This window comes from Chaetodon trifascialis, chromosome 12 (assembly GCF_039877785.1).
Source record: "Chaetodon trifascialis isolate fChaTrf1 chromosome 12, fChaTrf1.hap1, whole genome shotgun sequence".
Taxonomy (NCBI): Eukaryota; Metazoa; Chordata; class Actinopteri; order Chaetodontiformes; family Chaetodontidae; genus Chaetodon; species Chaetodon trifascialis.
The window spans coordinates 20783566-20811142 of record NC_092067.1 but is presented as its reverse complement, the minus strand read 5'-3'; the positions used below and the strand labels follow the sequence as shown (position 1 = coordinate 20811142).

Below are 27577 nucleotides of genomic sequence, written 5' to 3'. Positions count from 1 at the left end.
GTGTGAAAAACCTAACAACCCTTTTACTGATCACACGTTTTCATCTTTTTAAGATTTGAACCAAAGCTCAACATGATCCGCCGGTGTCACGGCACAAAGGAACCAATTTAACGTCTTCTGTCCTGTTTCAATACGCTTGAGCATCGATGGAATGAACCAGCAGACTTTCCTAATTTCCCAGTGAAGTTAACCATTTGGACTGTGTTATTTTTAATCCAATAGCAGCAATAACTCAGGCAAGACAGGGGCAGAGTAGACATGTTCTCCAAATGCGTCACATCCATTTGTGAGTAATGATAACATCACAGCTGAACTTTTGATTATTAGATTAGATTTGGCTAAAGCGTGGTGTGATGTTATTCCCATACACTGAGTGTTTGTGTGTACATAGACAGATGTGCGTACCAGCATGTTTTTCCACCATGTTAATAGCATATTATAAGTTTCCAACACTTTTGCCGGACTCACACATCAAAATTGTTTTTGTTTTTATCATTTTTTTTTGTGCATGTCCAGTTTTTTAATCTGAATTCAAGCATGCACATCTGTCACAACACGCTGAGTCACACAATAGGTGTAGTGAGATTTATTAAAGCAACACAAATGTATTTTCTCAAGAAATGAACATTTATATAATTTTTGCTCACTCTTCCACATCCCTCACACAACATACAGAGACACACAGCCAGAGTGACTATTCAGTGTGATTCATCCGCATTACCGGCAGAACAGTAACTTTATTATAACAGATCTTATCTAGTCCGCCATGCTCTCCATTTGAAAGCTGCGGGTCTTTGTACTCTTTCTTCTGTGGCCAACTCGTGTCCAGAGGGCTTGTGGTGTTGCAAAGAGAGAGATAGAGAGAGAACCAACCAGATGGTTAACACACACACACACACACACACACACACACACAGACTCACACACAGACTCACACACAGATTGTCTTGGAGATATGTGGTGCAGATGACTTTTGGATCAGCCTCCATTCACTACGCTGTGTCTCACCAGCCACACACAGGCACACACAGACGCAGAGCACTCAACACACACATACAGCTTTTCTGACAGGAGCACATTCCAGTATTGACCTTCTTAAATTCCAATATCAGATTCTATACTCATCACAAAGATCCATCCTTTTAATGTTTCAGGAATCTCCGTTTGAAGGAGGGCTTCGTTTCTTTCATACACGAATGTGATCCCGAATGCAGACATATCGACACATGCACCTCCTCAGCAATTAACGCAAGAAAAAACATGCAACGTTTTTCAAGCAAAGCATGAGTTATGCAAGCGTTGATTAATAAAAACAAACTGTGCGTGTGATCTGATTACAGACACGGTGCATATCAGAGCAAAAGCTGTGTATAATCGCTGATTAACATTTCCGTCATTTATTGGACAAAAACAAACTGAATGTGGATAACATAGTGCTCAGCTGTGACTTGGATCAGTGTGACCTATGAGGCAGGTCAGTTTGTTTGCATATAGCACCATCTTGTGGTAATTGTTAAAAACTGTTGCTAGACTCTGCCCACAAAACCAGGAGGAGGATGAGTCAATAATGCCTGTTAAGTTAATTATGATTCACACTTTAAGGGAAATAAGACCAATCCAAGTGACTGCACATGCAAACAATATGTAAGCCTTGAATATAAAAATAAAAATGTCAATGAAAATTTAATTACCAAACTGAACATTTTATTTAAATCAAACTTGTGAACTTTTCTTTTTCCTGTGTTTTGTTTTTCATTTTCTAATGCTTCATAGTTCAGTTCCAAGCTATCATTAAGAACAACGCTTGGTTTGCCAGATTGTGGAAAATTCCTCCTTCATGCATGAGAAGACCCTCTGATAGATGGCTTCCTTTTTGGAAAAACTAGTGGTTTATTTGAAACTGTGAAACCCACGAGCACATATTCATAGATTACCAACCTGAGTGTATCATTATTACCAAATAGAAAGGGTAATCAGAGGGTTTTTCACCACCTGGAAACACAAAATGTGCTTTTTAGTGTTTTTTTTTTGTTTGTTTTTTTGTTTTGTTTTTTATAATAACTGAACTATAAAGTATTTGTATAATTTGTTAAACATCAACAGAAAGAAAGGAAATCACCGAACACATGACGGATATTTTAAAGGCTGATTCCATTAGTCTCACACAGATTACGTTTAGGTCAAATAATTCATGTTTTCTGTATTTCCCCGACAGATTTACATCCCTGAAGTCCAGTTCATCCAAGCATTTTATAGACTTTAATACACGACATTATTTCACCTTTCGGAGTAATTAAATTAGGATTTTAACGATTTAGTGCTCTTGCAGCCCACCTCCACACCTTCCCACCGCTTGATTTAAACCAATCAGATGCAGCGCGGACCGGCCAATCGTAAAGCACGTGAGTATGTAACGCACAGCCCGCCTGCAGTATACTGTTTGACCACAGGGTGGCAGCACGTGTAAACACATGGAGTCTTACACAACCTATTACCAAACGCTGGAGGAGAGTTCCGTAACATGTCGCAGCCCCTTCATGATACTCCTGTGTGGCTGAAGGTAAGTGGACTTCAGTGCTGAATCTTCAGGGTTGTTAAACGCAGAGATTTCTCTAAAGTTCGTTTGTAACAAAGCGTAAAACTATTTATAAATCTGCTCTTTCTAACTTGATAGTTATCTTTCCAGAGAGTTAAAGTCTGCCGTCTCTCGCTTTACTTCTCTCGCCTGTTGACTTAACACACTGTGTTTAAAAGTATTTAAATGCACTGACGGTGACTTTTCTTGTCCATGCTCTGTTGTGGGACAGGACACAGCTGTTCCATCATTGAGACAACGATGAAGTCCATCGTCTGCATCTCCTCGTCTGTCAGAGCGGCGTGTCAGCACACCTCAGCTTGTTTTCCTCTAAATCGTCTGGCTCTGTGCAGTCCTGTGAGCAGATGCTCCAATGTGGAGTTTGCCAGCAGAACTGTTGTCGCGCAACCGTGCGCAACGAGCGCGCGTACCTTTCATGGCACGCACGTAAACACGGCGGTGGTCCAGCAGGTGAGCGCGACCCCTCTGCCCAGCCCGGTGCTCATTCCAGGGGAAAGAGAGGATGAACTTACCGCGTATCAGTTAGGCAGACGTGTGCCACCCAAAGCAGCTGCCAGACCAGCCGCGCATCTCTCTCCATACCGCTCCTGCGCCAAACCACCGAGTAACACAGCTGCTCAACTAAATATCCAGCCTGTGTTTGAAGGGGAGGGGGTCCGCGAGCTGTGCTCCAGGCTGGCAGACTTACCCAGCAGTGACAGAGCAGAAGGACTGGCCATTTTACTCGGAGCATGTGTTGAATTTGGCTTGGACCCCCGCAGCCCTCTCGTCTGCAGGCTGATAAATGAGTGCCTGCAGCTGCTCTCCAACAGGGACACTGGGGTGACACAGCTCTGCCACCTGGGTGAGGTGGCGTACGCCCTGGAAGGCCGCCAGTCGGCCACGGTGATGGAGGTCCTGAACTCTATAAGTGTTGCTGTAGAAGAGGATGCAGTCACCCCCAGCGAGACAACCAGAGTCTACTCCCTGCTGGCTCTGTGTTACAATCCTGCCAGCCAGCAGCAGACACTCATGCTGTCCACTTTGCACAGGCACACTCAGAGGCTGGTCCACCGGCTGAAAGCTGGTCAGGTCAGCGATATCCTGCAGATCCTGGTGAAGTTACAGCAGAGGCCGGTAAGGAGAGCAGCCACTTCCCAGCTCCTCACCCCTAAATGTTTAAGGCTCTGCGCTGTCGGTGTCTTAAGGGACGCTGTGCATGTTATTGTTTACACTGACGAATTTAGATCAAACAGAGGAAATGGTATGATTCTGTCTTTATGTGAAGTATTATCAGAGGTTATTAACTGATATTTGTTTCTCAGGCTGTTCCTCTGGTGCTCAGGCTGAGTCACAGAGCATCACGGGTCTTTGAGGCTTTCAGTGACGATGAAGTCATTAAGGTGCTCTCTGCACTGATGATCCTGGGAAACCATGATGGAGCGCTCCTGGCTGCCATGGAGAAACACCTACCAGGTGTGGTTTATGTTCCTCACCTGGGCTCAGGCAAACTTGCCATTTAAGTCCAAATAGATTTAATTCTGCATGCATTGCCATTTTTAGTCACAATGATATTTGTGCTATGTGGTAGCAGAAATGAACTTAAAAATGTAACATAAATTGCTCAAGTTCTGTTCTGCGTGTCTCAGGGAGGCTGGGAAATTGCGATCCGGAGCTGATCAGCACCGTCATGGAGTACTGTCTGCAAATGAGGTGCCGCTCAGAGCCGATCTTTGAGGCTGTGGCTGAGAACTTTGTGTGCCACGCTGAGACGCACACCACCCTTCAGATCGCCAAACAGATTGTCGCCATGGGGAGACTCAACTACCTGCCGCAGGTTAGCTCCGTCTATGATGTGAAAGTGCACAGAAATCAAACACTAAAAACAGAACGAGCAGTGTGTAAAGCACATTTGGTTATTGGAGGACATGCATCCAGAGCTATGGATGCATTTGCAAGCCAAGTGGAGAATAATGGAATATCTGAAATAATTATTGGACTGGACAGTCCAACAACACAGTGTGCTCACTTAAAAATAGCATGTTGTGAAAATAAACTGTCCTAATCAATCTCTCCTTTTCTCCTCAGTGTTCCAGCCAGATGTTTAAGAAGCTGGAGAGTATCTTGTCGGCAAGGTTTTCCCAGTTCCAGCCTCGCTCCCTGATTGAGGTGTTGCACGCCTGCATCCACCTGGAGCGCTTCCCTCTCAACTACATGTCCAAAGTCTTCAGCCCGTACTTCCTACAGAACTTGCAAGGTATGCAGGAGGCTGAGAGAGAAAGTCTGACACGCTGTCCGTTTGTCAGGTGCTCCTTTACTTCCTGCCTCAGAGAGGACGCAGGCATAGGTCTGCAGAGGAGTGCTGGAGTCATTCGTGTCTTTTGCTGCTTGTTGCTTAAATAAAGAGGCACAGCATAATACTACTAGTAGCATTATTGGAATCATAAAAGTAGACTTCATATAGAGGCATATCAAGCTGTAAATAAAAGATTTCCTATGATTTGAAGTAGTTTTTGTTACAGAAAAAAAGCTGTCGTACAGAAGCTGTTGTATGTTGGATGTCAGTGAATGTAATATGCATGCAGTGTCCGTGATGTAAGCTGTCCTTGTGTGTCCTGCAGCGCAGGGGGAGCCGTTGGACAGGAATGCACTGGGACAACTGACACAGCTCCATCTCTCCAGTTCATTAGAGTGCAGTTACTACCGGGTGAGCATCACGTCTTCACAGGTTTTGAAGTCACAGAGTAGGTACGCAGTTAAATTAAGCATATGACGATGTCCTTTCATTCTCCTTAATGTCTCTGTTATCAGGGTCCCAGGCTGCCCCACTTCCTCCATGTGAAGACGTTTTCGTCTGTGGACGAGGCCTTCGAGACACCAATGGAGAGTCTCTTGTACAAATGCGTTAAAGATCCACTGATGGAGCTGCTGGGGGGAAAGTTTTACTCCACCAGGATCCGCACTCACAGTGGATACACTATAGGTCAGTAAAAAGCAAACCAGTATACAGGAATATGTGATTAAAACAGGGAAATATCAGTTTAATGCACCAAAGGTTGAAGTCCACATCAGTATCACCTTTAAGAGAATCATCAGTGTGGCTCATTTAGTCCGTTTCTAACCTAAACTCCTTGTTTTATCACACCTCGGTGCTCCTGCTGCACTCGTCGGTATCATGCCGTGTTGTTCTTCCAGATGTGGAAATATGCCTGGATGAGAACGGGTATGTTCTGCCTCTGTCTCAGTGGGAGCACACTCACAGAAGGTAAGGACTCACATGTGTTGCGAGTGAGCTGCGTGACATTTAGCACCTATTCTTTGACCGATCGAAACGTTCCCCTTCATGTCTCCTCCGCGTGCAGGGTGGTGCTGTGTTTGGACGGCCAAAAGCGTTTCTGCAGGAACACACAACACCTGCTGGGGAAGGAAGCCACTAAAAGGAGACACCTCCGCAGGATGGGCTACGAGGTGGTTCAGGTACGCTTGAGGAAAGCTGTCAGACTAAATAATAATTTCCGCAAAGACACCGTCAAAGGTTGTGAACTTCTTCAGTGTTCTAGTAGATCATTGCATTTAGAAACCGCAGCTTCGTCTTTGCAAACTGCAGTTTACCAGATATCCTCCTGAGAACCGAGGTTTCCTGCCTCTTTGGAGCTAAAACAACAACTATTTTGTAAAAAATATTTTCAGTTTAGATTTTACAGCATGTCCACTGTAGTGGACTAACAGAACGATTTTACCATAACACAGTGAACTCATAACAGGCTGACAAGAAAACAAAATGTCAGTCCATTTTTGAAATGAAACTGAACATTTGGCCTGTATCTTTTGTTGAACTACTGAACTAAATTGACATTATTAAACATTCATAACATTGCTATTATTATTCCTAAACAAAAAGTTTAACTGAACTCTGACTTCAATTTTATGATTCCTGACATGTTCATAAACAAGAAAATATGATTACCATAGTTAAAAAAAGCAATATCTTAACAATATTTGACTTATCTTTTCCCGTTTCCTGGCATTTGTGTTTTGCTGCAGTCTCCACAAAGTTCACCTCATCCCACCCAAACACATGGGATATCATTGGAAAGGCCTGGATGTCCTCTACTGAGCACACCAGGACTTAGTTGAGTAGCTCAAACAAGTCAGAAGATATAGACCAAAACCGAATGTCCACTACAGAGGACACAAATGAATAGGCTGGGTCTCAGGAGGATATCCAACATGTTTCATCTAACATGAATTCATATTTGTGAGCCCCACTATAAGAAACATCAGAGTTTTACTCGCAGCCAAGGAAAAGTAGAAGATCTCTGCTCCATTTCTCTGCTCTCATTTCTCCATCTCTTTCTCCAGATCCCTTACTTTGAATTTGAGAAGCTGCGAACGCAGGAGGAACAGGTCCAGTATCTGCACAGCAAGATCTTTCCCACCATCTTCAAGTTCAGTCACAGATCGTAGTCGCCCAGCAAGTTGAGTACAAGTTCAACCGAAGATTCCTCAGTGACTTTAAGTCAACCAGCCTTCCAGTGATGCACACTTGAAAGGTGCAATATGAAGAAGATGCAAAGCATGGCAGAAAATGGACTGCGATATTCAGCCGCAGCACATGCATATCCAATGGGAGGATGCTAATCTTACTGTCTGGACACGAGGCAGAATAAAACATTGCTCCAGCATTTAAGCGCTGCTAACTTACAATTAAATTTAACTGAAGTTACTGTAAAATAAATGTATTCTGGCATTTTGGTTTGCTCCCATCTTCCCTTTGTTTTTCACCATTTAGTGATTGAACGTGCCTTGTCTTCAAAGTAAGAAAAATTCACAAAGATAATCGTGTAACATCAATATCAAACCTGCGTATTAATGGAATGGAAAGATTGGATGCCGCCATGTTTCTGTGAGAAGATTTTAAATATAAATGAAGTTGAATAAAATCACATTCTTTTGAAAAAGGCAGTTGCTGAAGAAAGAAGGGTGGTCTTAACAGCTGAACCACTGCTTCTCTGCCATTTGTGTGAGTACATATATTTGCAATTATGACCTGAATGCAGCACTATTTTAATAGAGTTCAGGGACTAATGGGAAGTATATTAAAAAAAAATAATAACACTGCCTGTTGTTGTATTCTGCTGTTAATTTATTATGTTCAGTCGACATGATAATGATCATACATGCGATTGACTTCAATATGAAATACATAAAAATTGAGTGACGCAGTGTTGTGGCTTCTGCCTTTTTCCTTTGGCCTGTTGTGTTTCTATCAGACTTTCTTTGAGGTGGGGCAAAAGAAAGACGTCATTCATTCTACAGGATGTTCAAATTCAAAATTAAATGCACAAATGTGACTGGAAAATGTGTGTAACATACTTTTATTTGATGTTTGAATATATGCCATAAATGCCCTGACATTATCCTTTGGACTGGTGGTTGATTCTTCAAAACTGTTGATAGAACATATTTCCAAAAATGAGCAGGATCTAATTAATTTCAGAGATCTGTTGTGGAATGGATTACACTGAACAGTCAGTGAAATATCAGCTATAAAGATGTTATACTGCACCATTATCCATACTGTTTGACTGCTATTACTGTTACTTTGATCAGACTGACACATATATTGTAGTAACGATGTGAGAAAATGTGATCAGTGTCAAAGGTTGAAGAATGAAGTCAAAGTCAAAATTTAAATATACAAAGTGCTTAATCGTGTAAGTTTAACAAGTAGTGTAATGCTGCCTCAGAGGTCATCTAACAGTCTTGCAAAATGTCACAATGCAGTATGAAAGAAATTCTAGTATTCAACACATCATGGTCAATTAAGCTGTGGGCACATTGTGATTGGATGTCTCTCATTAACGATCCATTCAAAGCAATCAGCTGAAAAAGTTTTTGGATGCTGATAAGTGACAAGTGTAAGTGACAAGTGTCAACATGTAGGACTCGAATAAGCTGGGATTTCTTTTATTAATGCCAGAAACCTTTGCTAATGTCATCATACAACTGGGACATTATTTATGAAATATTTATGGGGGAGCCTGCGAGGAAGGAGGCTGCAAAGAATAGAAAGGAGGCACACGAGTAAAGCAGCTGGGACGGAGGAGAGAAGACGACGGACGACACTGAGTGGAGTACAGGAGAGCTGTCAGGGCAAGGTGAGCACAGGAGAGATAAGTTGGATTTTAATGGAAACAGCAGAGGACGACAGACCTTTAGGACGTTTTGTGGATGGCGACGCTTAAGTCCCTGCTGGTTCCTTTCTGTTTTTCAAATGTCTCTCTCCTCCTCAGCCGTGACTCTGGTCGTCCTCCTGGTTCTAATGGAATACACAATATGTCAATGTTCTGGTGCAATATTTCATTTCTGAGGAAAGAGGTGAGTGTGTGTGTACAATGTGTGTCTGTCTTTACCTGGTGGAAACAGGTGGTAAGATAACAGTGCGGGGGTGCGCTGTAAGGAGAAGCTCCCCTCTGACAGCTTCCATCATCAGGTTCTGGAGGGTGTTCAGCAAAACATCCTCACTCATGTCAGCAGGCACATGCTCAGTGAGGAGTGCGTGCTCTGTGTGGGGCCTGTTTCCAGAACATCCTGCAGTTCCCTCACTGTCCACTGAGCTGTGCTGTTTCCTTTGCCCAGCCGTTGTCCCACTAAACAGAGCCTGAGGCTGGGGTGCAGGCTGGGGTGATGTGGGACAGCGAGGAGGAGGGAGGGAAGATGGAAATGAAGAGCTGTGAGACGGACTAGTTTCTCCAAGCTGGTAGGTGAGAGGCCAGGATGCTGAAGTAATCACAGACTGGGTAAAAGCTGGATCATCAAGTATGCCCCTGGAAAGAGAGAGAGACTCATAAATACCCCTACATGTACACTATGTTCTTGCTACAAGAACAAGTAACAACAAGTAAATTCAAGTAAATTCGCTCCAGCGCATATGTCAGCGTGGATGTCTGAATGTAAGTGTTTACTGCAGTTATCTGAGTGTCTGTGTAAGTGTCACCTGAGCAGAGAGGTGAGTATGTGCGTGGTGATGTCTCTCTCGGGGCCATTTGTCAGTGAAGGCAGCCCAGCAGGGAGGGACGAGCTTGAAGACGGGGGTTCAGGTTGCTCGGGTTTGACTGACTGGAGGCATCTTAGGAAGACAGCACAGATGCAAAATGTTTCTGCTGCTATGTGCAGAAAAGAGATCAGGCTCTTCTGGATGCTGTGACATGCATAACAGACCTCCTCATATTAAATGTGTGCATCAGAGTTCAGTCTGTCTTTGTTTCTGTGAGCTGTAAATGAATATTTTACCTGTAGTGCTTATTGAACTGGTCAGGGAAGTGTGTGAGGTGCTCCAGAAGGCCATGGGAGTGCGCTGTAACCCCCAGGTGCAGCAGAGCGGGTTGGGGACGTTCAGGGTGCCTCCATACTTTTGCTCTTTCTCGCTGTGCCCGCCGCTCAGCTCTTGTTAGCTTGGTACATATAGCGCCCACTGTTTCACGGCTACCACTGGCACAGATTGGAGGAAGAGTCTGCAGAGGGATGCAAATGAGGCGATTTACCATCAAAATGGAGCTCTGCTTTAGAAATGAATTTGATTACGCAAGAGAGGCCTCATATTTAAAGCTCATGAGCCACCTTGTATTTCCTGAGTGGTGGTCCTTTTCTCACTGGAGCTGCTACAAGTTCCTGTAGCAAGAAAAAAGGCTGAATACACTGAAGAAGACATCCATCCATCCATTATCTATACCGCCTATCCCTTTCGGGGTTGCGGGGGGCTGGAGCCTATCCCAGCTACAATGGGCGAGAGGCGGGGTACACCCTGAGCCGGTTGCCAGCCGATTGCAGGGCCACATACAAGGACAAACAAACATTCACACTCACACTCACACCTACGGACAATTTAGAGTCATCAAATAACCTAATGAGCATGTTTTTGGTCTGTGGGAGGAAGCCGGAGTACCCGGAGAGAACCCACGCATGCATGGGAAGAACATGCAAACTTCACACAGAAAGGCCCCGCCTGACCCGGGGATCGAACCGCAACCTTCTTGCTGTGAGGCACGCGCACTACCTGCTGTTCCACCATGCAGCCCTGAAGAAGACATCATTATCAAAAGTATGACTTTGAATTTGAGAAAATACCTTCTCTATCAGAACTCTTGGGCTTTCTGTAAGATGTTTGTCCGTGATGGTGAATTCTTCTTTCTGTCTCTCTTTCTCTTCCTCCCAGCGCTTCAAAGCATCATTATACTGAGTCAGTGCAGCTTCCTTAATAACCTGGAGGGGGCAGGAGAGCACAGGAGAGGACATTTATCATCCATAATTAGCAAAACAGTTTAACAATAATCTGCAAAAACAGAAATAATAATTCTTTGAATATTGGACTAAAATTCACCAGTCTCTTGCTACTTATAGCATCTTTAAATATACACCAGTACTGCTGTGGTAATCTCTGTAAACAGAAACCTGCATATGAATGCAGAAACAACTACAGGCAATTGGCCGAAATGAAATCTCAGAACCCATCAGCCACTGTCTGCCAGTGATGTAGCTTTTTATTAGTTTTTTTAAATGTATGTGATTCGCATGCAGACGTCTGTTCAAAGAGATTAGCCAAAATGGCATCTTTGCCTCTCAAGTCTAATCGGACTTTAAACAATGACTGACAGATGGAATACAAAGTCTTGGCCAAACATCGGCTGTTGCCCCCAGAGGCTAAATCATTGTCAGACATCAGCTGATGGGCTCCAAGATTACTGCTGTAGTACCTGACAGATGACATCTAGCTGATAACAAGTGGGGTAGTCAGTGGAAGTGAAGGTAAGGACACACATGGCACTCTCCCCTGGACACAGACGACCTCGCTCTGGATGGATCTGCACCACCTGAACACAGAATCTTCATGTCAATCTTTACAAAATAACCAAAGGAGAGAAATATGGGAGAATCACTGAAATACAACATGGGTATATTTCTGCTGTCTATGACAGACGCTCCAACACAAAGAGGGAAGACATGCTTGTTTCTTCCTCCTCAGGTGAAATTTACACACATACTTACGACGTCACTCACAGGCTACATGTACACCTTCCTGTACCTGCTGATTGTTCTGCTGGTCCCATGTATATTGGACAGTCTCTGTGTGGGACGCATTGGTCAAAAACAGGATTCTTGAATATCGTGAGCCCACAGGGATGTCACCTACAGAGACACTGTCCTCAGACAGGAACACCGCCTACAAGAAAACACACACACACACACACACACACACTTTGAGATGAATGCACACAGCCTGAAATGGTCACAGACACAAGGACAAGAAGGTTTATGAGGAGCAGACTGCTGGTATTCAGCAGAATAAACTGAAATCAAAACATGAATCATAAGATAAGAAATGCTCTCACTTGTCCTGGGAAGGGCAGCCTCTGGACACAGGGTTCAGGGTTTGTATGGCTGTGGTTAAAAGGGTTTTTGGAACGCAGTACAGGAGAATTTAAGCCACATCCCTCAAAGCTCACCAGCGTAGAGTCCCCATCCTGGACGTGGATTGGAATTTCCATCTGGTGAGACACAAAAAGAGACAAGACTCTAAATCACTAGCTGATGGTACAAATGTTATGGTCATTATTCTGAATAAATGAATGAATAGAGATTCATGAAATTGTTTACATCTGGTGATGTTTACTGTCTGTTCCAGCTTGATTTCTAAATTGCTGTGTTTGATTCTAAAGCTTCAGAGAAAGCACAATGGAGACATATATGGTGCCTACAATAAAAGTTGCCCAGACCAGTTGTACCAGAAGGCAGAGTTTGGTTTGACCCTTACGTGGTACATCTTAGCCTCCAGTGGAGAGAAGATCCATTCCAGCATGGCCGTCTTCCCAGGCAGGACCTCTCCCGCTGGATTGAGGCAGCACAGCAGTGGATGGTTAAAGTTGTCAAACCGTAGCTTTGACAATGCAGCAGAGTCCACCTCATAATGGACCGGCACTGCACCGCCATTGTGTAGTTCATACACCTGCAGGACAAGTAAATACATAAAAAGTCACACAGATTAGCCGTTTAGAGAAACTAAGGTTGCAGTGATTGTCATATTTTTAATAGAAAGGAAGATATTCCAGAGAAATTAAACACACACCTGCCTCGGAGGAGAACAGTCCCCAATCGCAACAGAAGTGAAGACATGTCGCCTGGAGGGAAAATGGAGATACGATGTATCTCTCTCCACTGTCACCCCCTGAAAATGCAGCTGCACACAGGACCACAACACAAGCACAGAAAGTTAACATAAAACATCCACCAGACATAAAGAGTTCATCATATTTAGTGATATGAAGTGACTGCATTTCTCCAGGCAAACATCAAATACTGACAATAAAGAAATAGCCCTACTGAAGTGAAAGAGCTTTGATTAATGGCAAAGGAAAGACGATTCTACCAGTATACTCAAGCAAACTTAGAGCCTTGTGTCATTTTCATAGAGTTGTGCCTCACCAAGATCTCTCTGCCATACGAAAGCTTGAACACGACAGGAAACCGATCCGTCCCAGCAAATTCATGGCTGTGAAGGACAAAGTTTAGATTCCTTTTGGGTCATGTTATAAGTGTCATCTGCATGCTCGGACGCATCACTCGATGCTGCATCCTGTGCAATGACCTCTGACCTGTAGCTGAGGTGTACTGCCCTCTGCTGGCCTGGCAGTAAAGTTCCAGATCGAGGAGAAATGCTGAACAGATGGTTGTCCTGAACCTGTCAGTGAGATAAAGATAGTTCTGCAAAAGGCTGGATTTTAAAATATCTGAATGTGGGTAAATTTTAATCACACAGTTATATTAAAAATTATTTCACATTTTTAGCGTCTGACCTTCATCTGGTACAGCTCCGTACTGCTAAACTCTCCTGTCTCTGCCCAGTACTCCAACTCTATCTGTTGGTCCTCTGGAAACAAGAATGCCCTAATATTGAAGATAAGACCAAAAATCAGTAGATCAAAGATTTCCAAACAAAAAGTCTATTTAATTTTTCTCCATCAGGCTCTACTTCACAGTCCATAGGGGTGTAACCTGTATGTTCACTGTGTGGCAGACTGGTTTGTTATACACCACTGCATACTCTACATAAACTGAGTAATTTTTGGCACATCTGAAAAGAATGCTGATGCAGTTATCTTTGATTTGGATTGACTGTATTCTCTACAGTCTGCTTTTCACTCACCAGTCTACAGGGATGGAGCCAGGGTTGTGAAACATCAACACAAACGTTGAGGGGTCTGAGTTCAGCGGTGCGGCACTGAAGTTGAAATCCAACACGGCTTTAGTGAAGATGGACGGACAAGAGTGCAGACTAGAAACAGGAGGAGAAGACAAGGTCATACTCATACATCACCACTTGACAATGTAAATACAAGATATTCATTCAAAAGACGTGTATCACGTAAGCATTATTCAGTTCTCTTTTGTAGTAACTAAAGAATTGAATTATGATTGTAAAAATTGAATCAAAAACTGGATGTAGTTTGAGACAGTCACAAAATAATTTCTCATGGCAGCAGTTGTTTAATTGAGTGTAATGATTTAGTACTTAGTTGTGCCCCAAACCTGTGCCTGGTGGGGGTTCTATAGATGAGTTCTGCAGGGGAGGGGCTGGAGAGCAGGTGCTCATTGAGGCTGTCCAATGAGAGGAGTTTCCACAGATGCACCTTGCTAAGTGTGCCAACACTGCCACGACCGCACACATCGATCACCTGCAGGGTGGGAAACACGCCCTTAGCTCGCACCTCACACACTGCTTTGGGAGGGGATGACACAAACCCTGGGGGAGAGACAGACAAATATGGAGAGCAGTGATCATCAGGTCGTCAAAAAACGGCAGAAAACATTAATATTTGTAGTGTGTGTGTGCGTGCGTGTGTGTGTTTTCTGTCTACCGCTGGCATTCAGTGTCTGGTAGCTGATGGTCCACAGGTATTGGGCTCGTCTGCGGGGTCTTACAGTGGATCGCAGAAGCATTGTGGATTGTGAGGCGATGGTTCCACTCTCGCAGTCCAGCTGCAGGGCTAAAAGCATCAAACAAGACGTATTTAGTCTACAACACAGTTCAATTGCTGTATATGTGTTTCAGTCATGGCCAGCATGCACACATATAAAACGACCACAAATAAAGCCACAGCAGATTATACCACTTGGCACAGTCTCTGGGTTATGAAGAGATTCCTCATCCAGAAGTATTTGCTGTACAGACAGACAAAAGGAGACAGGACAGGGGCTGTTGTTCACAAGAGGAACCTCAATGGACCGATTGCTTCCAACCAGAATGTCCCCAACATCTAGAACTGCTTTCTCTGCCTGGAGAGGAAAAATACGCCCACACTGCTTGGTTCAGTAATTCAAGCTGACATGTAGTTCCATACAATACATACATGCACATAAAATCACACAAACACAACAGCAGCCCCACCTCTATGAAGCCTTTAGATCCCACCCCCACCACCTCAAGGGTAAGTTGTGATTTGTTACATCCAGGTGTCTGGATTGGCCAGAAGGTGAGAGTAGGTTTGAGTGTGTATGTTTTTTCTGCCAGCGGGCTGAAGGACCAGATCTGGACCTGTAACATCAAAACAGAAAAAAAGGTAAATACAGTTTTAATTTGTTTTAATGAATTTGTTGCACAGTCTCTTAAAATGTATGTATGATTCTTGAAGTCTCTCACTGAGCTCTCATTGGGGTGCAGTTCACCAGCATCTGGTTCGACAGAGATAAGCTCCTGGTCTGGCTCTGGAATGTCCCACTGGAATCTATCATAACGGACAATCGCAGAAAGCCAGCTGTAGACTAGATTGATGATGGTGGGATGAATCCAGATTACAAACAATACACTGAAAAATGTCAGAAATACAGCACTGAAATGACAACCAACTGTAGAGGTAGACGACTGAGGTTCCTGATGTGGTGGGAGCGCTGCGTCCGTGAGCCCACCGCTGTTGGGTGGAAATACAGGCTGCCGTCTCCTTCCAGAGACACACATAGCTTTTCCACCACGCTGACTACTGTCAGTTCCTAAAGCACACAGATGCACAGATTGAAAAACCTGCAAGAGCTAATGCTTTTGTCCTCTGTGTTCCTGAGTTGTATATATAGTACCGTGGTGTGTTTAGTTGCATTGAGCTGAAGGTGCACGCTGAACCCCTGCTTGGGACTGTCCTCCGTGGGAATTGTTCTCAGGGTGAGGATTTGGTGATTCCCAGGCTGGATCAAACCACAGCTCGGCACTACAGACACAGATTCTGCCAACGCGGGGTTTGAGCTGTGGTCCAGACAGAAAGTGAGGGGCAGGTCTCCACAATTCTGGAGGAGCGCTGTCCGATAGGAAAGAACACTAAGGGCTGGAAACACCTACAAAAGAACAAAACACTACAGTGAACAGAGTATCCTCTCTTAGTGTATAGCAGTGCTAACAATGTCCTTTATAGTGGTTTCAAAGGAAAGGCCTTAATTTGACAAGGCCTTCAACTCTTTTCTACGCTTAAATACCATTGTTTTTTGCCATTTATTGAGTGATTGAATGATAATACTATAGATGAAGGACAGACTAGAAAGAGAGAAAGATATACTGTGACATTTGTGCTCTTTGTCATGCTTGGGTCTCACCACTCGAGGGGGCTTGAGGGAGCAGCAGGGGATGAAATGCTCTTTGCCTGGCTGAAATGAGTGGCCTACGACTCTGACAGTCACACACCAGGGTGGACACAGCAGTCGATCTTGTATGTGGTGATTGTCCTGCAGGGAATAAGAGGACAGAGTGGCAGCAAAATGTGTTGTATGAAATTGTTTTGCTTCTCAACAGAAATGAGGATATTCCTCCACACAATTTTAAAGAGGGCATATTTTTGAGACATTTATCCAGAGAAGACGTGATGGAATTTTAACTGTCGATTAGAAATGTCACCTTATAGTATGCAAAGCACTCAAGTTGTGCTGCGTGCAGAGTACTGAGCTGCTTGGGGTCGTAGGTCACTCTGAATGAGGTGGACTTCAGTGGAGCCAGGTCACATAATGAGGGAGACACAGAGAAAGGGGAGTGCTGGGCAGCAGTCCACACCAGGCTGGAGTAGAATCACATGCAACAGAAACCAAGCTGAGTCAGAAAAACACAGATATCTTGGTCAAGTTTCATACAGAAAAAATGCCATATGATATATGGTAATGTCGCAATGAGGAGCCACAGTCCATGGCACGCAGGGGTACCTGAGTTTCCCCCTGGTGTGGTTGGTGATGGTGACAGACTGAGAAGAGGTAGACAAAGAGGGGGATGCTTTGTGATTGAACAGTAGTTTACTGGGCACCACAGATACATGTGAAGAACATGGAGAAGAACTGGAGGAGAGAGGATCCATGCACCCCAAGCAGGATTGGTAATATTCCTCCATAGGAGCCCTCGACACAACACCAGCACTGTCTGACTTCTGGTGTGACTGTTAGAAAATGACACAGAGAAAGACTTAGACAGATGATAATAAACCTAGACTGTCGGTTATATTTGATCAGATAAATCTGCACATCTCTATTTGACACTTAACCTCCTCCAGGGGGCAGTGCATTCCCTGTTGGTCCAAGTGTGCATGATGATCTTGCTGAATGGGACTGAGAGGGTCTTGTGGGTCCTGTCTGCGGTACCAGTTCAGCTTGTACAGAACCAAGTGTTCAGGTTTCAGTACGGCTGGCTGCCGGAGCCCTGAGTGACAGGTGCCAATCAGCTCAAGGAACATGGGGTCCTACAGGTGAGATGAGGTAGGTGGACAGAATGAATAGTCTTGATATTAGTGCGTGTGTTGTGAGCGTGTGTGCATCTGCATACTGGCTCCTACCCTGTGCAATATGAGACATGCCACTCTCCTGTGATGTGCAATAGGCTGTGTGGGTCTATAGACTGCCTTCAGAGTGGTATGGCTATGTGGGCCTACAGCGCCACTTGCTGGCTGGATGCTGAATACGCTGTGCCCACTACAGTCCAGGTCCCATTGGTAGATAGCCACAGCGGGCGAAGAATTAACCAGCTCCACTGTCTGCACGACTGCACTGCCTTCCTCAACGCAGCCAAAGTCCACCACAGAGGAGGACAACATAACTTTGGGACCTAGTTAAAAAAAAGAAATATTCTGTATCGATATACCTAATTCAAGATTCACGATTCTGTACGTGTGTGTGCCATTCTGTGTCCCTTACCAACACAATTTCCAGTGAGTTTGAGCAGAGTTTCGCTGAGTGCCCCTCTACATTTTAGAGTTAGGTACTCGACAGAGACAGTATCCACTACAGCAGGAGTATAGGTGACTGTAGCCCGTAGTGATCCACCAGCCACCACCTCACCCCTGATCACATTACAGCTGAACTCTGACCCCAACAAATGCAATCCACTGGACAGTAGTGAAAGAGAGAAAGACGCCGTTACCTGGAAGAGGGAGGCAAATAGAGAGCTGAGAGAGAAGGCCATTCAGAGTGCACATTTGCATGTTTGTATCTTTGTCTAATACTCACAGGAGAGGGATTGAAAATGTCAAAGTGTTTCTGCAAACTTTGGCCGACTGCCACAGAACCGAAGTGCAGCACTGGACCATGCTGTTCTTTTTCATCCCTGGTACCTGGATTTCTCAGCTGAAGGCATGGGTACTTGGCTGGAAAGGACAGCAGAGGCAAGATAAGAGGCAAGTGAGAGGGCATTGATTCATAGTTACCCCTCATCTCCTTTCACACAGATTTATGAAAATACTACGTACCCCATTGCCATAAGGTTCAATCCATAATACAGAGACATACTGTCAGTATATCAAAAATAAAGTTGTGATTAAAACAAATATGAAACATGCATGTTTGCTCCAACTTGCAAAGTGGAGATCAGCTGGGGAAAATCAGTGGCTTATGTGGTTTGCTTGAAGGTCCTATCAGTAATTTTTTGGCCATATAGATTTAAGGCATGTTGACAAACATAACAGTTAAAACAAGTTACAGTACCTAGTCCCTGCAGGAGCACAGTGCAGCAGTTCTGCGCCTTGTCCTCTTCTTCTCCAAACCTGCAGTAGGCCTGTTGCTGGTGCACCAGTGCCTCTTGTGGCCGGAAGACCACCGTGATGTGATACTCCTGGCCAGGCTTCAACGCGCCTTGCTCAGGGCTGAGCTGGAAGGGTGCTGAGCACTCCCACTGGAAGCATGTCTGGAGTTTACTGTTGGAGGATGAGTATGCAGAAAAACAGGGAGGACAAAGAAAAGGAGGAGAGGAAAGATGGGATTGATTAACAATAGTGAAGTGAAAGGGGAAAGAGTAAACAGTCTGATATAATCTGTTTTTCACACAGAACACACATAAGAACATCAACACAGAAAAACTTAAAATACATTCATGCGTCCGTTTCCACATTCACTCACAGGTTGGTCATCCCTATATCCCTTCTGCATTAGTCTAAAACACACTCATATGTACCTCACATTTCTGAGCAGGAAAGTAGTTTGTGAGCAGTGTTGAACAGCACAGAGCGGCAGCAGCACAGAATCAGGCACCTCCAGGGCAGGACAGGGGATGATGGCACGGAGGCTTACATGGAAGCTGCCATCTTTACTTTGAAACTCAATGCTGTCTTTATACTCGCACTGTCCCAAGCAGTCAGACAGACACACAAACACAGACAGAGGACATGAAACAGGAAAGGTATATCAAGTTACACCTCTTTAACTATTATATGAATGACATGCTTTCATCTTTTTAAAGCCATATATACCTTGTGTGGCGCTGTTAACACAACTCTCTCTGTTCAACAAAGATGCATGAAAAATAGTGGGAGAGAATTTTCCTCTTTTTGAAATGGTCCCGTCTACCTCACCCATCCACCCTCATTACTTAGACTTACAGTATTTGAAATTTGTAAAATGTATTTGTAAAAGGTAATTTAGCCCACGTTTGAAAGCCACACGGCATAATACTTTCAAAATACTTATAAGATGTATAAACAGATGCAATTCTGTATAAGTCTGTGATGGGTTACCCTCTGGAGTGGCCTAAAGGTGACTGGCATCGAGAAAGAGGTCCCTGGGCTGAGAACAATCATCTGGGGAATCAAGGTGGTGAAAAACTTGGATGCTGGAGGCCTGTGTGGGAGCAAAGATAAAATATGATACCCTGTGGATTTTATTATAAACAATGACCTATAACTTGTGTTTGTGTGCGTGTCTGTGTGTGAATAGGTGAGTTTACATGCATGTATGTATGTATGTGTGTGTCTTGTGTGTTTGTAAGACCTGACGTGTAGCTTCTGCAGCTTGCTATGAATATTCTTCAACACCAATGTTTTGGTGAACTCTCTCTGCAAGTCCCAGTCCTCCCAGACCAGCTCTGGCTTCATTTCCACCCCTAAGAAGCAGCTTCTTTGGCTGGATGCTCGTCGCTGGTGCATTCCACCCTGTTGCCCCTGGAAGATGAGTTTTGGAAAAACACACACACACACACAAATTACTTTTCAAGAAACTCCAGACGATGCCCCTAAAGTCATGATAACTTTTTCTTATTTACTGCAGAGCTTAAACAGACATACTGATAGCCATATCAGTACTAATTCAGATTCTAAGGTTTTGCATTAATATTATATTGTAGGATAAGCCAGTAAGACAGAATGTGACCAGTCATAAATCAATGTTTTTTGCACATGTGCCATTATGTCTGACGGGATGAGGCCAATTTTATTTCAGTGCAGTGTTCACCACTAGATGCCAGCTAATGTGTAAGTATGTGTAACTGTTTCAGGACATACAAAACAGACTTATGTTAACTGTGACATGTTTGATTCTTATTCATTCAACAGCAAGGGCAGCTTTACAATAAATGATAGACATTGGCACAGACTGCAGCAGCTCATGGACCTTTGTGCTTATTCTGGGATATAAACTGATCAAATCTGAAACACAGGTTCGGTGAAATATCTGTCACAAGGGGAAAGTGAGCCATAAGTTATCACTGATGCCAAGCTGTTTCTATTCAGACTTCAGTTACTTTGATATCCTTCCCAGCGGTGGGGGGGCTCCATGGTGATGCTGACCCCAAGGGATCAGGCCCCCGAGCTTCAGCCAACATGACTGGGGAAAGAGAGAAGGCAGTCAGACATTTAGCCACTAAATATAAAATACAGAGGGAAGTTTCTGGTGGCTGCCAGACATTTACAATGATTTCGAGGACTTTGTTTTGTTCATAGCTGACGCAGTTTTACGGTCTTACTCGTTAGCTACTTCCATCTAACACCACGTTGAGTGATTTAGAATAAGTCCGTAGCTAGCCGGCTAACAGTGCGCAGAAAGCCGTCAGCAAAAACAAACTAACGTTATTGCTAATGTAAACATGGCTGGTTTCACATACTAACACATTCTTACCTTCTTTCAAACGTCAAAGAATAAAGCTTGAAAGATAATGCCGTTAATTCTGTTTAAACTATGGAAACACCGCTAATAGAAGTCACCGGGTGTTGAAAAGTTTGGCACGGCGTTACCTGGCGACAAACAACTGTTTGTGTCGCCATAGTAATTACGGCAACCGACGAGGGACCTTTGCAATTCGCGAACGGTAAAATTTCCATTAACCAGTGTGACAACCCTTTATAACTTCACTGGACTCAACACACATGAATTCAACTTTATTTGTCAAACTCCACAGAACCACAAGTGTTGCTTTCAAAGTGAAATATATTAAATTCTATAATGTTAAATTATATTGACAACATAACACAATTAACATGAGAACAGTTTACAAAATACAGGGAACAAATTAACATGAAATTTTAAATATCATTTCAGGGCATGCAGCCATCCCTTTGTGTGTGTGTGTGTGTGTGTGTGTGTGTGTGTGTGTGTGTGTGTGTGTGTGTGTGTGTGTGTGTGTGTGTGTCAAGAAGATAATACAAAACAGAAGTGAGCACTGTACAACACAATTTCATGATCATAGAGTCAAAAAAGTACGATGACAACATTTTACTGTGTGAATATGAATCCAATGTTTTGTGAAGTCTGAAAAGTTTTGAATATTAGTGGAATATCTCTCCAGCATTTGTAACAGACCGGGATGCACTGATAATGTAACACTGACACTCTTTACAACATGAGTCTTCAAGTTAATTTTTCTGTCTCTTTGTCCTCTACCGTCCATGAAAGTGCTATTACCCCCCCATTCATGCAGTTTAAGTACATGCACATTCATAAATAAATGAGTTTATTGGAGATGGCAAGGCAGGAGCATAAGCTTTCAATTAGTTTGTACTGTTTCAATCACAAGTAAATCATGCACAAAAATTCCCAGTCAGAATTATTTGTTGATTCAGAAGTCATAACTCTGACAGATTACTGACCTTTAAACCATTAAATGTCCAATGTGCAGCTGCTGATATACCCATTTGCTCATTTGGGAGCTCCAGATACAGATATGGCATTGTGGGTTGGGCTGTGAAAAATGAATGATGCTTTTCATGCCACCATGTTTGCACACCTGATTTCATTGTGTATTGTCTTCTCAAAAGTAATAAACATCAAAAGACGTGCAATAAAAGCATGCCGATCATTATAACGGGAAAACCTCGCTTCTTGTTCTCGGCCCTCCCTCCTGCAGCTCCTCCTCTAAGTAAGAGCTATAGTTCCCTGTCCTTCCACCAGTGTGCCTCATGAAGCCCACAGAGCCTAAAGAACCTGCCCGCAACACCTCTGTCTCCTCTTTGTCATCCTCATCCTCCCCTTCTATGTCCTCTTCATCCTCTAGGCTCGAGCTGTGTGAATCGCTCTGAGGCTTGGCGCTGTGCATATCCATCCCTGTTGTGTCTGTGTCTGTCAGTGAAGATGGGGCTGCTTGCTCCTTGGCCTTACGACTTCTTTTCCACTTCATACGTCTGTTCTGGAACCAGATCTTAACCTGATGGAAAACAACAGGAACCATGACAGATAAACCATATAAATTTATTTAGTTTGGGTTCAAGGAAAAAATGTGTTCGCCTTCTCTCTTCGTTTTATTGCAGAGGAGGAGAAGAAACGCACCCTGTAAGGGAACTCTAAGTAAAATGAGCAAGGATTTCATAATTACTTTGGGTCTATTAAACAGCTGTTTCACCAAATACGTATAAAACACGTACAATATTTTACTGCTTTACCCTTGTGACCATGCAAAAAGTCACATCATAGCATCATATAGTGATGATTGAGAACAGCTTTCCAGTATAAAATACTTATGCTGACAAAGGCTGTACTGTTTTATGTCAATCACTTACCATAAAATCACAGAGCGCAAGAGGCCACATCGCATCAAATACGTATTTGATGCTCTTTCAACTGCCTGTTTAGGGAGGTGGGTGGGGAGCTATTTATTATAATCAATGTTGAACTATCAGCTGTCAAATAGTTTCATGTTTCCACCTTACTTCCACTTATTTGCCATCATTGTTTCTGGAGCAGCATGGTTTAGCTGCTGTAAATTAGCTTGCAAATCTCTGTATTTAAGATTTTTTCTTCAATATTAATGTCAGAGGAGACACAACAAGCCTTCATTTAGGTGCCAACAAATCAGGTCTTAGCTGGAAAGAAGAGCCAAATGGACAGACTCGATCAGATGGAGATAAAGGGAACACACTCACATACTAACATAATGGACCTTGTGATGCAGTAATTCAAAACAACACATCCTACAGCCTCTGGCTCTCTCACCTGAGTCTCAGTCAACATGAGCGAAGTGGCCACCTCAAAGCGCTTGGGCCTGGACAGGTACTTGTTGAGCTTGAACTGGTTTTCTAACTCCAGCAGCTGCTGGCTGGTGAAAGCTGTCCTGGGCCTCCGGCACTTCCCCAACAAAGCTGTCTGGGCTGGGGCTGCAAGGGGAAACAGACAGACGCAAAAAGGGACAGAGAGGAGGGTTATTCTGTGCATTTTTCATCATTTACATCAAACATTGTAATCTTTTTCTGCATGCTATTTTTAGGAATCATGGGCCCATATGTGAAAGAGGCCTACAGTAGCCAAGGTAGGCAGAAAGAAAGAAAGAAAGAAAGAAAGAAAGAAAGAAAGAAAGAAAGAAAGAAAGAAAGATTAATTAAACAAGAAAATACATCTTTAAAGAAATCATTCTAAAATCTTCCCTTTCAGTTTCCATGCCATTGTTTGGGTTGCACAGGCCTACCTGCCCACCTGTCTTCCTGCCAGTATATCTCTTTTCTCTATCCCTTAACATTTATTGCCCTGATGTGAGGACGTGGTGGGAGGATATTGCTTTGGAGGGGTAATAAACCATCACAGAGGACCATTACCTTAATGAAAACACTGTAAATGTTATCAATTGATTAAGTAGTAGGTCTGTTTCAGGTGTTACCTTTGCCGTAAATGTTGCATGTTGTTTTTATGAGAGGAATTGTCCTTAAGTGACAGCATCTCAATGTCAGTGTCCCTAAGACTAATACCAACACACAAAGGTGAGGAGGCACTAAAAATTTTAATTGATCGTTGGCCTACTGCCAAATAAAATAAAATAAAGTAAAATAAAGGGGGAAAAAATGTATGATCCATTGTATTCTAATGGGGTATAAGATGGAGTATATTTGTGCCTAAATTATCCTATATACATGCACATTAACATTTTTTTTCTAAATACATTAGATGAAATAATAAACACTAAAATGGCTTCAATCAAAATCCATATATGTTTATAAGTTTTACAATTAGGCAATATAAATAACATATTTTGCATGATATTATTTGCAGTAATTCGTTTAGCTATATATTTAATACAATCATGTAATGTTAAACAAAATAATGTTAGTATTGTTATTTTTATTTTTATTATTATTCTTTAGCTCAGCAAACTATGACCTTTAAACATCCGTCATTTAAATGAGACAGTTTAATGTCTGATCCCCAAATTCTGCGGTGGAGCATCATGCATTTTGGTTATTTCATCATTTTAAATGCAGGATGTAAGAATGATAAAGTTTGTGACTGGAGGAGACACGGAGACCAGCTCACCTCCATATTCTCCCACTCTGGGTATCATCATCCCAGCTCTAAACCATTGCTCCAGCGGGAGCGTCGCGGCCATGGCGGCCCCCTTTAGGTGCTCCGGGTACGGTTGGACAAGCTGCGTGAAGCCGGGGTACATGAAGGGGTGGTGCTGGCCTCCGAGGGCCGCCAGGGGATACATGGAGCTCGGGTGCATTCCGAGGAAACCCCCTTGCTGCAGAGCTGGGAATCCTGACTGGGACAAGTTGCAGAGCTGGGATTTGGACAGGACTCCCGGCTGGGCTGGAGAGGAGTTTCTTGAGTTTGGATGAGGGGAGGGCGTCTCAGAGCCGCGGTTGGACACCGGACTGCCTCCAGGGCTCCTGCTGTAGCACAACCCCGGGGACGCACCATCGCTTTCCGTCCTCCGCTCCGCGTCTTGCGCCAGTAGCGCATCGATGCGAAAGTTTTTAGATTTCTCCACGGTGGTGGTCATTCTGCCCCACGACGTCTCCAATTAGCAGCTGATGTTAATTCGTTTGAAACACAACTCCTTGTCGAGTAAATATCTTGTACTCAGAATTAAACTCATAAAGTAACCCCCCTTAATAAACTTTAAATTGGCCTAATTTCTCAACTAGTCTGTACTATCACTCCTCTTTCCTGACAGAGACGTCTTCTCTCTCACGCACTCCACTTGAGGTCTGTGCGTAATGACAGCTTCACTCACTCCAACATAAAGTTTGCTCCTTTGTGATTGGCCAGAGCCCTGCACCACAGGGCCGGGTGTTCTAAATGGTTTACTTCAGGCATGGATGCAGCCTCTCCACCAGCTGTAGGCCTGGATGTTGAATTCTAGACAAATACGGGAAAGTTCTAAGTCTTTCTTTGAGTTTTGTGGCAATTTTTTACTGAAGTAAAAGGAGGTTCAAAATCTAGTTAATATTTTCACTCCTTTTTGAGAATTCACAATCCTCTGCGCACTGTCCAGAAAAATAATGTATGATTTCCTGTCTTTCTGTCTTTCTTTCTTTCAGCGTGTCTCTTATCCGTCTGGCAGTTGGACCTTAGATTTCATCCCTGTCTGAGTGTCTCAGGTGTGTTTGAGGTGTAGCTTTCTCACACACTGTCCTGCACGCACACATTGTATTACACATTCACAAGCACGTAAAACACACACACACACACACACACACACACACACACACACACACACACACACACATGCGGAGACTTGAAAAGTATATTGCGTTAATTACTGTAATGTCACTTTAGAGAGATGGCGAAATTCATCATTTTACAACTAACTCTTCATTACATTTTATTGCCTGCTAAGGTTGACAGAAACCCGACCGTTCTTATCAGCGCTTGCTGCTATGATTATTGGTCATCACCACACCAAGGAGCAGATAAGGGGGCAGTAAAGTGTCAGAGAGCAAACTTACTTTCTCTTCTTGCAGAACAGAGCTGCACACAGACAAAGTATGGACAGCTGACACAAAATCCTAGTAGCTGTCTGCTACAACTGGTTGTCAGATATGAGCATACAATATCACATAACCTGATGAATCTCCATATATTGGTTACAACAGAATATTTTATGTATTGCTGCAAGCAAAGCATGAATCTGTACCCAGCTTTGCAGAGGATATCTTCCCGTCAACCTAAGCTGATTCCTCCCTGCCCTGGAAAGATACTTCAGTTTCTATTTAGACTTCTGCCAGTTTAACCAGTGGTGATTTCCTACACCCGGTTCATACAGGACTGATAAGAGACAGTCAGAGGCCTGGGAAAACAAACTGCTCTCACTTTGGAGACAAACACATCAACACCTGCTGAACTACCCAACATATAAACTAAAACGATCTATGGATGCATGTGTGTGTTGTGCAGGCATGTGAGTACTGTTTAAGACCATCAACACTGGCTGAGTATTATTATATGGTGGTTGTCAGACATTAAGATTCTTAAGAAATGAGAACAGATTAGTCTTTATTTATTACCGTGATGACATGAACATTAGTGGTAATAAAGACTTTAATGAACTCAAGTACTGATCAAGTCTGTCCTCATATGAATCACACAGACACACATGCACGAAGAGGCTTTGTAGTTTTACGTTTCAAGTCATCTCACAGGGGACTTGGGCTACTAATTTACAAGTTGCATCATCAGTCATTACTCAGAACCACATAGAGCCTCTGGCATTTTCACATAGACCACAGGGGGGGTCAAAAGCAGAGCTGTATGGAAGAAATGGTTGTGGAAAGGAGTCAGCTTGGATGCTTTGCAAATGCATGTTTTTCTGGTAATATTATCAAGCTGATACTGACATACAGTAAGCGATTGTTGAATGCACAAGTGAAATTTAGAAATTGATTCAATGCATTGCAGACTAAACTTGTGTGAAAACATTTCAACAAAGAAATCAGCTTTTTTCTTTCATTATGTGGCTAAAACAGCTTACACCCCCCTGAAGCATGCACTTTTTGTATCACTTGCAACTTTTCACTAAAGAGGAAGTGATTAAACTGCAAATTAAAGGTTATCTATGAAAAAATAAACGCCTTGCTTGTGAGTAATTAGGTAATTTTTTTTCCACTGCCTTTGATAGTCTCACAGGTCAGAGTAACGTGTGAAGCACCAGGGTAGGACTGCAGGTTGTAAAAGCCAGCTGTAAAATGATTAATTCTCTGTGATCTGTTCTACATTAGATAAAGGAGAAAGAGAGGGTCTATCTCACCATTTAATAACGTTTGTACAACATAACTTGACAGTGATATCCGAGCACAAATATTACGTCGTTTGAGATAAGGTGCTGTAGAAACGGGCACAGCATTTGAAGTTTCACACCACTGTGAGATAGCATGCTTGGTAATATAATGCAATTGTGATTTATGGTCATTTGATTGCCGTGTTAAGAACCCTTAACAAAAAAGTCTCTGTCTTTATAGAGCCCACGCACATAGCTTTTATCTATTCATAAACAGATAGAAGTCATAACTTGATACTTTGCAC

At 43.3% G+C, this 27577-nt stretch overlaps 3 protein-coding genes across 3 annotated transcripts; 1 reads left to right on the top strand and 2 right to left on the bottom strand.

The window, feature by feature from the left end:
- Window positions 1–2481: 2481 nt before the first annotated feature.
- On the top strand, window positions 2482–7994 carry LOC139340581 (FAST kinase domain-containing protein 3, mitochondrial-like). Its single transcript, XM_070976491.1, has 10 exons — window positions 2482–2560; window positions 2808–3712; window positions 3901–4051; window positions 4225–4412; window positions 4664–4832; window positions 5197–5282; window positions 5387–5558; window positions 5771–5840; window positions 5938–6052; window positions 6938–7994. The coding sequence occupies exons 2-10, from the start codon at window positions 2837–2839 to the stop codon at window positions 7040–7042; spliced, it is 1932 nt and encodes a 643-aa protein (XP_070832592.1). The 5' UTR covers window positions 2482–2560; window positions 2808–2836; the 3' UTR covers window positions 7043–7994.
- An 825-nt stretch (window positions 7995–8819) lies between these two features.
- Window positions 8820–21077, bottom strand: cfap65 (cilia and flagella associated protein 65). Its single transcript, XM_070976574.1, is given in 36 exon segments — window positions 8820–8855; window positions 8858–8897; window positions 8992–9405; window positions 9576–9707; window positions 9872–10092; window positions 10199–10249; window positions 10706–10840; window positions 11332–11448; window positions 11661–11798; window positions 11968–12123; window positions 12390–12581; window positions 12702–12812; window positions 13058–13124; window positions 13228–13313; window positions 13429–13519; window positions 13779–13907; window positions 14162–14375; window positions 14491–14619; window positions 14743–14908; window positions 15021–15167; window positions 15273–15357; window positions 15480–15619; window positions 15704–15955; window positions 16211–16339; window positions 16509–16665; window positions 16808–17034; window positions 17140–17334; window positions 17428–17696; window positions 17786–18011; window positions 18098–18234; window positions 18572–18780; window positions 19038–19204; window positions 19597–19699; window positions 19850–20019; window positions 20598–20680; window positions 20972–21077. Coding segments are annotated over 35 exon segments (5319 nt in total). The 5' UTR covers window positions 20679–20680; window positions 20972–21077.
- Window positions 21078–22148: 1071 nt separating this feature from the next.
- LOC139340662 (motor neuron and pancreas homeobox protein 1-like) lies at window positions 22149–25055 on the bottom strand. The gene is made up of 3 exons (XM_070976572.1): window positions 24587–25055; window positions 23279–23439; window positions 22149–22493 (listed from the first exon to the last, which is right to left on the bottom strand). The coding sequence occupies exons 1-3, from the start codon at window positions 25053–25055 to the stop codon at window positions 22149–22151; spliced, it is 975 nt and encodes a 324-aa protein (XP_070832673.1).
- Between the last annotated feature and the right edge of the window lie 2522 nt (window positions 25056–27577).

What these genes read in the sequence shown, in the direction of transcription:
- LOC139340662 (XM_070976572.1), bottom strand. Translation starts at nt 25,055, where the DNA reads ATGACCACCACCGTGGAGAAATCTAAAAACTTTCGCATCGATGCGCTA. An exon ending in CAGAGTGGGAGAATATGGAG is followed by an intron (nt 23,440 to 24,586) that starts GTGAGCTGGTCT and finishes TTCCCCTTGCAG; the next exon opens with CCCCAGCCCAGACAGCTTTG. An exon ending in TCATGTTGACTGAGACTCAG is followed by an intron (nt 22,494 to 23,278) that starts GTGAGAGAGCCA and finishes GTTTTCCATCAG; the next exon opens with GTTAAGATCTGGTTCCAGAA.
- LOC139340581 (XM_070976491.1), top strand. Translation starts at nt 2,837, where the DNA reads ATGAAGTCCATCGTCTGCATCTCCTCGTCTGTCAGAGCGGCGTGTCAG. An exon ending in CATGGAGAAACACCTACCAG is followed by an intron (nt 4,052 to 4,224) that starts GTGTGGTTTATG and finishes TGCGTGTCTCAG; the next exon opens with GGAGGCTGGGAAATTGCGAT. An exon ending in TGGGCTACGAGGTGGTTCAG is followed by an intron (nt 6,053 to 6,937) that starts GTACGCTTGAGG and finishes CTCTTTCTCCAG; the next exon opens with ATCCCTTACTTTGAATTTGA.